We start from the raw sequence: 12986 nt of genomic DNA on the forward strand, positions 1-12986 counted from the left end.
AAAATCCAAGATTTCTTAACAAAAATCTGGGAATTCTGAATAAAAATTTGGGATACTTTAACAAAAATCCAGGACTCTCAGAATAAATCCAAGGTCCTCGAAAAGTTCTAAAAGTTTTCTAACAAAATCGATTGAATTATTTAAATCGGTTAATCCGTGTTGGCAAATTGCCGAAAATTTGTATCCGTCCATTTTTTCTAAGGTATGCCAAAATGTTCAGAAACCTCTGAAAACGTAAAGATATATAAAAAATTTTCATTTTCGATTTTTTGCGATTACTATAACTTACTTTACGGAAAGTGAGAAATATAGATGTGCTGATTAGTTTTTGGCAAAGGCAGGTCCAGCAATTTCGGACATACTGAGCTAATTGTGCAAAAGTGGCAGTTTTTGGGAGAACTAAGCATCCGAATTGAATGATTCAAGAAACGTTCTGCTTGTTTCAACAAAATAATTGCTTTTGGAAAAAAAATGTTTCTAATTTTTTTTTTCAAAAAATATTTTTGTAATTTTGGATTAAAAATTCAGAAAATTACCCAGGCTAAGCACAGTCTAAGCAGTCCTAGCTACTCTGGTACAAATGTATACACAAGTGCGTTTAGACTGGTTATGTACTGGAGCACTTTTCCAATTTTGTGAAAACTATTGAAAATTGTGAAAATGCCGCCAAGCTAAGCACAGTATAAGTGAAAATGTCGCACAGAATTATTCGCAAATGCGTTTAGACTGTGACTATAAGCGAGCACTTTTTCAATTTTGTGTAACTTTTTTTTTTGAAATTGAATTCGAAATGAAATGACGATTATTGTTAATGTTCTGGAGGTAAATTGATTTATGATTTACATTTGATTTGTTCAGATATAACAAGATAGCAAAAATAATGAAACAATTACAGTATTTGTAATAATATATATGAAAACGTTCAAAATTTCTCGAATATTTCATTACGGTGCGGGAAGTTCCAGCTATTTGCCTTAAGGCACGATGCCATACACCACTAGTTTCTAATTTAATGCAAAACAATGAATGAATGAAGGATTGCTATCGGGTTTCTAATTTCTACATATTAAAACACATCTCAATCTTTGCATCGGGATCAACTATCCGATTTATTACGATCAAACTTAATAACATTGGGATGCCTCCTAATATACATGACTAATTGTTCATAATTCGCATAAGTATTACTTTTGGTACCCTGGCACATTTTATACTGCACTAAATCTAAACTATTATCACAAGAACAGTATGATAGGCATGCACGAAATTCGAATCGGCACTCGAAAGATGCTCAAATTCGAGGAAACACACTTGTCGAACATCTGAACGTCCTCCAAACCCCAACCTTTAATGTTGGAATTTAGGCCACTTATGGTAAGTAAATCACTTTGTATAGACTTACTATACCGTAACCGAATTGTCTGAAATAACCCGCCTGTTCGGTGACACAAAAGTAGTCTCTAGGAATCGTTTGGGAGTTCTCGGTTGCGTAATCGGGATCGTACACGATTAGAGGATTGTATTCACTGAAAACTATGGGGAAATAGTACTGTTTGTTTTTTATAGTGTTCATCCTAACGTTCCACAAGGCACGTGTGTTAAAAATCATATCTACATCTATGAACAACAACAGGCAATCATTTACACATTTATCGACGCCCAATTGCAGAGCGTAAGCCCGGGCGAACTCAACGTCGACAACCGGTATCACTTGAATTTTAGCACTTCTGTACTTCACTAAATACTTTTGTACCAAGTCAATCGACTTATCAAAGTCTTCACTGAAATCTTTGTTCTTAAACAAACTCACATACAAAGCCACGTTGGCTTTGTTCTTCAAACATACATCCTCGTAAACACTCATGAACCTTGAAATGTATCAAACCTTCCACTCAAGGGCAGGATGAAGTTTATTGTTTCGTCTTCGATGATGATGAATAGACCTTAGAGCTGACCACATCACGATTTGGCAGTTCTGATGATAAATTGTTCTGGGATGAGGTATTGCCAGGTTTCCTGAATTGTAGAAAGATTCCATTTCGTACTCTCCAGTCATCATGGGAAGTCGATGTAAGAGTTCAATTTTATGCTGTCCGTGTAGGTTTCTCGGATCTCCAACTCTAAAAAAATTATTAACAATTTTTTATATAATTAAATAAGTAGAACAACTTGTCAGGTTCAATCACTTAATAAAATTAGGAAAAAATACTATAAAAAGTATAAATCTACTTAAAAATTGTTACACAGAACCTTCGATGATGCAGTTACCATAAGATTCTTCCTTGTTTGTTTATGTGCAAAATACGCCTAATCGCACGGCAAATATATAGACATTTTCACTATTTTCAATGCCAATAAACAAGCATAAGATAAACAACCATGACAACGCTATGTTATGAGCCTGTTATGGCAAAATTACCCCATTAGATTGTGTTATGATATGCTAATTGTACGATTGATCGACGTTACAAATCTTTGTGGATCCTTTGACACCAAATTTGGAACTAAGTGTAATTGACATTTTGCCTTAAGATGAGTTCCATAGATTTTCCCAAACATGTTATTCCCATAATCGACCCAATAAAAAAAATCAATATATTACTTTATCAATTTAGATTTAAGATTCTTAAAACGGAAATCCAAGATTTCGTAACCAAAATTGGAGGTTTTCTAATAAAGATATGGGATACCCCTAACAAAAATCCAAGTCTCTTATAAAAGAAAACAAGATTTTCTAACAAAAATTCTTGTTAAATCCAAAAACCTCGAAAAGTTTTAAAAGTTCTCTAAAGTAATTTATAAAAATCCTCTTATATAAATTCAATGTGTCTTAATAAAATTTAAAGCTTTTTTAATAAAAAATCCAGGACTCTCTGAATAAACACAAGGACCTAAAAAAAATTAAAGATTTTCTGTAAAAATTTATAGTTACTCCTAAAAAAATTCAAAATTTCTTAACAAAAATTCGAGGTCCTCTAACAAAAATTCAGAGCTCTTCCAAAAATCCAAGATTTTTTAACAAAATATTCGACATTTCATAATAAAAATATGGATTACTCTAACAAAAATCCAGAGCTCTTACAAAAATCCAAGATTTTTAAACAAAACCTCGAGGTTTTATAATAAAAATATGGTTTCTTTAAAAATCCAGGGCTGTTATAAAAACCCAATATTTAATAAAACAAAACGACAGTTTTGCCAAAAAAAATGGGATCTTCTAACAAAAATCCAGGGTTCTCTGAATAAATCAAAGATAACCGCGAAAAATTTTAAGGTTTTCTAGGAGAAATTTCAAAGTCCACTTATGAAAATCCAAGATTTCTTAACAAAAATCTGGGATTTCTGAATAAAAATTTGGGATTATTTAACAAAAATCCAGGGCTTTCAGAAAAAATCCAAGGTCCTCAAAAAGTTTTAAAAATTTTCTAAGAAAATTTCAAGATTTTCTTATTAAAATCTAAGATTTTCTAACAAAAATTCGAGGTGTTCGATAAAAATATGGGGTCCTCTAAAAAAATCCAGGGCTCTTATAAAAATACAAAATTTCTTAACAAAAATTCGAGGTTTCCTAATAAAAATGTGGGTCCTGAATACAAGGTCCTCAAAAAGTTTCAAAGAGTTTTCTAACAAAATTTCAAGGTTTTCTTATAAAACTTCAAGATGTCAAGATTCTTATAAAACTCAAGACTATGGGAATAAATGCAAGGTCCTCAAAAAGTTTTAGAAGAGAAAAAGTATTAGTTGCAAAGGTTTTCTGAAGAAATTTCAATGTCAAAGATTTCTAATTATAAATATGAGGTTTCGTAATAAAAAAATTCTTTAACAAAAATCCAGGGCTCTCTGAATAAATCTAATGCCCTCAAAAAGTTCTACAGAAATTTCAAGATTCTCTTGCAAAAGTTCTATATTACTCAACAAAAATTTGAGGTTTTCTGATAAAGATTTGGTTTCCTGTAATAAAAATCTAGGACCATATGAATAAATCCAAGGTCCTCAAAAGTTTTAAAGATTTTCTACAGAAATTTCAAGGTCCTCTTATAAAAATCCAAGATTTCTAATGAAAATATGAAGTTTCCTATAAAAATATGGGGTCACTAAAAAGATCCAGTGATCTTATAAAAATACAAGATTTATTAATAAAAATTCGAGATTTCCTACAAAAAGATGGGGTTCTTTAACAAAAATCCAGGGCGCTTATTGAAAATCAAAGATTTGTTAACAATCCCGGTTTTTAATAAAAATCCAGGGCTCTTCTTAAAACCCAATTTTTCTTACCAAAATTTGAGGTTTGATAATAAATTTCAAGGTTTTCTTATAAAAATCCAAGATTGCTTTACAAGGAGTCGAGATTTTCTAATTAAAATTTGAGGTGCTCTAATAAAAACCCAAGGCTATATCTAAGTAAATCTAAGGTCCTCAAAAAGTTTTAAAGGTTTTATAAAATCCGAATTGTTAACAAAAATTCGAGGTCTCATAATAATAATTTGTACCCTAACAAAAATCCAGGTTTTCTAAAGAAATTTCAAGGTCCTAAAAATCTAGCGTTCCCTCAAATCTAGTAAAGAAAATCTAGCGTAAACATCTAAGTTGTCCTAAAACATCTTAAGTTTTCGGTGTTAAATGATTTCACTTGAATTCAATCAGATGTTCTGTCGGAAACAAACTACAGCTCGATAAATATATTTTGGAATAATACTATCAATGTTTTAAAATATGAATAAGGCTTCAAAAATGTTATATAAATAACTCTGAATCTAAATCTTCTAATTAATAAAAAAATGAATTTTCATCATGATCATCGAGTCTTTTATGATTACCTGCAAAAGTCCTCTGTATATAGGCGTGTCTCCTCACAGGCACCGTCATCTTTTTTCCTCGATACTTTTTATAGACAAGCAATAAATCTAAAATCATGTCATGTCCATCCAGAAGATCCAGTCTCTGGTAACCGTATAAAAGTTCACGAAATTCAATTATCCTTCCACGCTGTCTCGAATAAGTGTTTATGTTCTCCATCACCTAAAGAAAGGAAAAGTAGAACTTGTTATTTTAAATCGATTAATTAACTAGATGACCCGACAGACGTTGTACTGTACCCATGTCTACAAATTTTTAATATAATATGCTAATATTTACTATTTACCTAAAAATAATAATAATTGTTTTTTAAATTACTCTTCACGCCAAAATGCAAATATATTTATAACATGAGCTACGTTAAATGTAGAACTGCTTTAAATAAAATGATGACGACTCAATTCTCATACTATATTGTCAATTGAAGTCTTTTAACCGGTATAACATAACCATAACCATAACATAACACTTGTACTTCATGTTGGATTATTTTAATTTAATTTTTTATTATTCAAGATATCCAAAATTGCATCTAAAACTCCTCCTAATCGATATCGTGAGGGCCGAATTGTATGTATTCATCTTTACTTTCCCATTTGTTGTTATAAAGTGAAATTTCTACGAATTTTAAAAATATTGTGGAAAGTTTTAGTATAGGATACAAAGAAATTATATATTGAAAAAAAAACTATATTGAAAATTTAATATCCGAATCTTGTGTTGGCGCCCCCTAAGGCGTGCGCTCGTATTTTTCGCATGCATCGCATTAAAGGTAGAAACGGCCCTGATTCATACTTAATTTCATATTTCAAGTGAATTAATTTGTCATATCCTGTTCAAAAGTGTATCATTCAAGCTGACATACATATACTGTATTTTATATTATTTTAATTTCTGGCACATCTCAGCTCTTTGGCAATGATAATGTAGACATTTCATTTTTCTTATTCATAATCATAAATTTATTATACATATTCTAATATTGTCTAGGTTCATTTTCAATGCAAACAATGACATGTCGTTTTTTGCAATTTTTTCCATTTATTTCTACAATATTGCACATACATCCCAGTGCTTTATAATCACTTACATCCTAGAAAATTTCCTTAACAAACTTCAGAAAGATTTATCAAAATCCGAATAATCGTTTAGGAGGAGTACACAGTGAGTGCTTGTAATTTAATATGAACTTCATATAATAGCAATAATTTTCAAATTGATTCTACGTTTTAGTTCGAAAACGTTTGTATGAGAAAAATAAAAGGGCTGTTTTTAGGGTTTTCCCGGCAATTATTCGAATTTTTCTCGCCGTAAGAACCATCCTTGGACTTGAACGAATATTTTAAAAAAACAATTGGTCAAATTGGTTCAGGCGTTGTTGAGTTATGTTTACCAACACGTTTTGCGATTCATTTTTATATATAAAGATTAAATTCGTATTTATTGGATTTCTTACCTCTCTGACAACGTCGTTGAGTCCTTCTCGAATATTGGCCTCCATTCTGCGTTTAGGATTCGAATGTGTATGAGAAAACAAGGATTTTGACATGAATTCCCAGCTGATGACGTCTTCGACTCGCCTCGGGTAGTATCGGTTCAGGCTCGATTCGGCACCTAAGATGAAAAAATAATTAGTTGAAAGTGGCATCGTGCCTTAATGCAAATTGCTGGAACTTCACGCACTGTAATTAAAAATTCAAGTATGGACATTAGTGAGAATTATCAGAATTATGCTTGGATAAGTCAACGAGCAATTCTTGTCGCAAAGAATAATGATGTACCCGCACCGAATTTCACCATTCAATCAAAAATTGCTGGCGATTTGGTGACATACCAATGATTCCGACTGGTCTTCCCTTTGACTTCAAACGATTGCAATTTCCAGTTCGCCTTGCGTTCGCAATAACAAGTCGCAAAGCCAATCGCTTAGTGTTTGCGGGATAAATTTCAAATAGATTATTTAGAAAATCATTGTTTTTCAAATGGGCAGTTAGACGTTGCCTGTTCACGATTTGGAAAACCACCCGCTTTGTTTGTTTAACGTCAGACCAAAAGACAAAAAATGTGGTTTACCAAAGAGCATTTCAATGAAACGGATAATTTGCGGATTCACTTTCATTTACCTAGAGAAGTTCAACTATAAAACACTTCATTTTTGTAATCGAAATAAATTCATTACTGTTGTATAATAAAATCAAATTTTTTCTTCTCAAATATAAAACAAAAAATTTCTTCATCTTTTCACGAAACCATCTGGTGGCGAAACGTAATTCGTTGGGTTTGCTAGTATATATATATATATATATATATATATATATATATATATATTCAATAGATAAGTCCTGGATTTTTTCAATATATTGATTGTTTCTTTTCCGAACAGTAAATCCAATAATAATAAAAAAAAAAAAAAAAAAAAAAAATTTATTGGATTTACTGTTCGGAAAAGAAACAATCAATATATATATATATATATATATATATATATATATATATATAATATATAGACACTAGCATGCCAGTCAAGTCACGCTTTTATTAAAATCCACCAAATATATTTTATTTATTTTTTTGTTGATATTCTTATAAATGATGTAGTTGGTTAAATATATATGAATACACATTGTTGTATTCGCAATAAACATATCCCTCATTCGCTTCAACTATAGTCAAATCACGTTATCGGCCAATGCCAAATCAGAAGTCGGGCCCAAAGAAGTTATACTTCAACAAGCTTTCGGATAATTCTATTCATTATTATTATTATTATTTTTAATATTATAATTTCTACCTAATACGTTCCATTCAGGATGTGTCTGCTGCTTATCTGGGTAACTCTGGACAGCCAAAGACATTTTTGCAAGGTCCATGTGCAGATCGATTCTTTTCTGTTGCTCGTGCTGAATGTCCAGACTCTACAAAAACAAAAACATATAGTATATATCCTTCTTATATATAAAAATGGAGCTCTCGATAAAATGATCCGCTAAAACTCGAAAACGGCTAAACCGATTTGGCCAGTCTTAGTCTTGAAAAATTCGTGCCAATCAGTAGGTTGTCGGAAAGATGAGATATTATTTCAAAATCGCGTAGAAACTTTACATTTTTAATTTGAACATTTTTGCAGAAGTGTAATTTAAATAAAACAATAGACGGTAGCTAATACGTCAAATGTCAAATGTTAACAATTATATCTCAACAAATAACACATTTCAAACAAACAATTATTTCACTACGTTCAGTAAAACTGCCAGCTACTTCATCATTGAAGAAATGTGCTTTTTTGATGTCTTTCAAAAATTTGTTATCCTAGGCCTTTTTACCCTATAGGCGGGGTAACTTGGAACGGCCAGGTGGCAAACAGGTTTAATGTCTTATTTTAATTTTAAAGGTATTTTACAAAATAATTACATTTTTAACTAATGCTAAAAAACTACCAACGGAAGAAAATACTTTTATTATGGATTTTCAAAGATTACCGATTATCGCTCGATAGCAGGGTCATAAGAATCAAGGTTATAGCTGGTTATACATTTTTTTCCCTCTACTTTCAAATAATATTGTTAAACAATGCTTAGCTTTACTGGTTTTTGACACATCGGTGGTGAACCTTTTTAACCCCGGACCTTCATATATTACTATCTATTCTTCGATAAATTCTAGGAAATTATAACTGGAAAAATGTGATACGACAAAATGTCCCTTTGATCGATACCAAATATAGGTTCTGAATTTAAATTTGACGTATTAGCCACCGTCGATTGTTTTATTCAAATTACGCTTCTACAAAAAATTTCAAATTAAAAATGTAAAGTTTCTACGCGATTTTGAAATAATATATCTCACTTTTCCGACAACCTACTGATTAGCACGAATTTTTCAAGACTAAGATTGGCCAAATCGGTTTAGCAGTATTCGTGTTTTAGCGGATCATTTGATCGAGAGCTCCATTTTATATATATATATATATATAATATATATATATATATTGTTTGCAAAAATCTCATCAAGATCATGTTTCTTGACAGATGTCCTGAAGATGGAACGTACCTAGTTCCGAAACGTCGACAGTAAAACAAATAATTAAATAAAGAAATTGTTTATTAAAAAACTTTTCTTGTTTTTTATTTTGTATTATTTTTGGATTCTTGTTCGAAACTCTACAAAATATATATATATATATATATATATATATATATATATATTCTGTTATTTTCTACTCACGAGTATGTAAGCGTGCAGCCTGTACATCAGGGGCGGTTTCTTTACAGGGTGCAAAGATATCGCCTTGTGGACTTCCCTTGTCTTTAAATTTCCACTAAAGGCTTTAACTCCGCTGGAATTGTGATGTAAAATCGACTGCATCTGTAAAAAAAAGATTTTTTGTAAAATACTGTGTCATTTTAATAATTATTAAATATTAATAATCAAAATGTTCATTACATACTTTACATACATTAGTAACAAATTTCCAAAGTTAAATTTGTAATAAATAAAAAAATTCTATTTTCAATTCATAATTTGATTTCGATTTTATTAATGATCCGACTTTTCTAATCGATTTTTCTATATTGATAACGTCGTGGTCACCTATTAATTTTTGGCTAAAAATGAAAAAAATCAAAATTTTTTAAGCTTCTCAATAATTTTCTATCTTACTCCTTCTAAAATAAATACTTGTTAAACTAATTAAGTTCAGAATAAGTTTTTGCATATGTTACAACGACCTAATTCGTTTCATGTAAACATAATAATTATGTATGTATATATATATATATATATATATATATATATATATATATGTTTAAACCATAAAATTATATTGTTTACGTCAATTTGAACGTCAAGGATATAAGCATTTGCTTCTTCTTAAAGCAACTTAATCTTTCAATTAAGATTTATATTATAAACGAATGTTTAATGGCGTTTTGTGGCCTCTAAACTAAACTAGTAGCTGAATAAATTCAGATATATATATATATATATATATATATATATGTGTGTGTGTGTACATTCACTTCCTACCAGATGCCTCACTACTGACGAGCAAAAACATATTTGACGTACGACGAAAAGAGGACTCTACTGACGAGCAAACTAAAACTAGACTTTTTCGAAATTAAAAAGGACTAATGGGCCTAATGGGCCAATTCTGCCGTAACATAGACGATAAGACAGCATTTTTATGGCAACACTATTTTATGCTTGTTTCTTGGTAGTGAAAACTGTAAAAATGTCTATCTAATTGCTGTGCGATCAGGCGTTTTACACATAAAAACGTATATTTTAGATGCGGCATTACGACTATGTTGTAATCTTAGCATTCTTCCTTGCTTTGTTTATATGTTAAATACGCCTGATCGCACAGCAAATGGATAGATATGGTCACATATTATTATTTCTAATATTGTGTTATATATAAATATTTTGTTATATTTATTATTATCCGTCACTTATTGTTTTTATTCCACTTTATTGTTTTTCTAGTATTATTTTTATTATTCAGAATTTTGTTAAATTATTTAGTAGTTGTAACAAATATTGTAATTAAAAAAATCGTCTATGTTACGGCAGATTTGGCTCATAAATTTCGGCTTCTGAAGGTAAAAACGGACTCTACTGACGAGCAAATTGAAACTCGATTTGTGAAGGATAGAAAGGACTCTACTGATGAGGAAATTATAAACTTATTCGAAAGAAAGAAGAAACTTTACTAAAGAGCAAATTGAAACTCGAATTGTAGAAGATAGAAGGAACTTCACTGACGAGCAAATTGAAACACGAATAATGGAAGAAAGAAGGGACTCTACTGTCTCGAACTAAATCTCGTCTTGTTCAAGAATAAGAAAACACTCTACTGGCGAACAAATTGCATCTTGACTTATTCTAAATAAAAAAGGGACTCTACTGAGGAGCAAACTATAACAAGACTTGTTCGAAATAAAAAGGACTCTACTGACGAGGATATTGAAATTCAAATTGTAGATGAAAGAAGAAACTCTACTGAAGAGCGAACTACAACTAGACTTATTCCAAATAAGAAAAGAACTCTACTGACGATCAAACAAAAAACTAGACTTTTTCGAAAGTAAGAAAAAACTCTACAGACGAGCAAACTAAATCTCAAAATGCTCTAAATAAAAGCAAATTGAATCTCGAATTATGGAAAAACAAAAGAACTCTACAGACAAACAAACTAAATCACGACTTGTTCGAAAGAAAAGGGCTCTACTGACAATCAAAGTGAAATTTGACGTAAAATGAAATTAGACTTGTTCGAAAGAGAAAAGGGACTTTACTGACGAGCAAACTACAACTAGACTTGTTTGGAATAAAAAAGGGACTGTACCAACGATCAAACTAAAACATGACTTTTCCGAAAGAAAAAAGAGACTCTACTGAGGAGCAAATCGAAATGTAGCGTAAAACGAAGAGTTCAATAAAAAACGAATTTATTTTAAACATTTAAGTGATTTAAACGGGATTTTCTTCAACAGGAAGGTTGGGCTCTACTGACGACCAATCTACAACTAGTATTGTTCGAAATAGAAAAGGGACTCTACTGACAAGCAAAGTGCAATTTGACGTAGGACAAGAAAGAGGACTCTACTGACGACCAAATCAAAACTCATCTTTTTCGAAAAAAAAAACTCTAACCCTTCACCCTTTATAAAGATTGCAAGAAACTAATTTACAAATCCAGTCAAAGTCATATTAACAAAATTAACAAAATCCATAAATAATAATAATGATTAGATTAACTCGAAATGAATTTCTTTATAATCTCTTAATTGAATAAATAAACATTATCTAATTACAGTAACCTCTAAGAGGTCAAACTTAATTGATACGTTAATTATTTAATGAAAGAAAAATTATGCAATTTTGTACTGATTTTGAATAGATGATTAATTTACATTTTCAACGGCCATTATGCATTTTAGAATTTCAAAAATGTAGTGGGCAAACTGTAATTGAATACAACGAAAAATATAAATAAATTTAAAAAAAAAAGTTTGTCAAAAATTTATATAAAAATCGGCATACAACCGTGTTGAAACTGAAAGGTTAATATAAATTCAATATTATAAAGTATTTAATATTTATAAGTAAAAAATGTAAAGAATACATTTCTATATTGTCATTGAGAAAAATGATTGTTATCTTCGCTCTTTTAGAATATATATATATATATATATATATATATATATATATATATAGAAAAGATAAACCTGATTAATTTGAATAAATGAAATAAGAATAAAATTGGCACGTATGAAATATTTTTTCAACTAAATCACATATGTTTTAATATTAATTAATAAAAAATATGAAAGAAAAAAAGTTCTTCAAAATACCGAAAATTTGAGCGCAGTACACAATCTGTTGAATGCGGAAAACACTACAACAGGGTAAAGCACAGTAGTTCTAAGTTTGTACAAAAAAAATAATAAAAAATAAACTTTTTTTTTAAATGACTAATACATTTTTAAAAAAAATCTGACATTATTTGTTATATTAAAATGTTTTGAGGAAAATGATCGTTATCTTCACACATATTAATTAGTTCTCTTAGTTACAAGAGGCGCACAAGTCGCTTCCATAGAACTGATTTTCCTTTAGACATGAGACTTGTAATCTTTTTTATACAGATGAACGGAAATCGTTAACAAAACAACGTCGTTCGTTCATTATTTCGAATAATGAAAAGTATTTTGTGACCGACTGGAACAAACATTCGGCATGTCCCGTCGTAAAAAATAATTATATAATTTCCAAGACCTCGGACAAAGGCCATTTTGCTGGCCGAATAAACGGACATATAATTTCGTGGAAAGGTCACTTTTGCCATTTGCCAATAAACGGAGGAACGACAGAAAATACAATTGTAATATATATATATATATATATATATATATATATATTATTTGAATTAAGTTACTGTTTTAACTTCGAATCCTTTAATCTATTCTTTAATTTTCCACGTGTATCCATAAAACCTAAATCCTAAAATGTTATCCAAACAACGGAAGTTAATTTACGCAATTTTTTCTTTTAATTACTACTATATACGAGTCTACTACAGTTTATATAAAAGAGTTAATTTTAGATAAAGTTATATATTATAT

At 30.1% G+C, this 12986-nt stretch overlaps 1 protein-coding gene across 1 annotated transcript; it reads right to left on the reverse strand.

Annotated features, from left to right (window-relative positions):
* Positions 1 to 1988: 1988 nt before the first annotated feature.
* On the reverse strand, positions 1989 to 11789 carry LOC113364328 (chondroitin sulfate synthase 1-like). The gene is made up of 6 exons (XM_026606816.1): positions 11775 to 11789; positions 9082 to 9222; positions 7649 to 7772; positions 6314 to 6471; positions 4818 to 5019; positions 1989 to 2120 (listed from the first exon to the last, which is right to left on the reverse strand). Exons 1-6 carry the CDS (start codon positions 11787 to 11789, stop codon positions 2056 to 2058), a joined length of 705 nt encoding a protein of 234 aa, XP_026462601.1. The 3' UTR covers positions 1989 to 2055.
* Between the last annotated feature and the right edge of the window lie 1197 nt (positions 11790 to 12986).

The sequence above is a fragment of the Ctenocephalides felis genome, unplaced genomic scaffold (assembly GCF_003426905.1).
Source record: "Ctenocephalides felis isolate EL2017-DRISC unplaced genomic scaffold, ASM342690v1 CF-g0.4_SCAFFOLD_00845, whole genome shotgun sequence".
Classification (NCBI taxonomy): Eukaryota; Metazoa; Arthropoda; class Insecta; order Siphonaptera; family Pulicidae; genus Ctenocephalides; species Ctenocephalides felis.

Coding starts and splice junctions, on each gene's coding strand:
- LOC113364328 (XM_026606816.1), bottom strand. Junction 7,773..9,081: donor GGCTGCACGCTTACATACTC/GTGAGTAGAAAA, acceptor TTGTTTTTGTAG/AGTCTGGACATTCAGCACGA. Junction 2,121..4,817: donor TATACAGAGGACTTTTGCAG/GTAATCATAAAA, acceptor TAATTTTTTTAG/AGTTGGAGATCCGAGAAACC.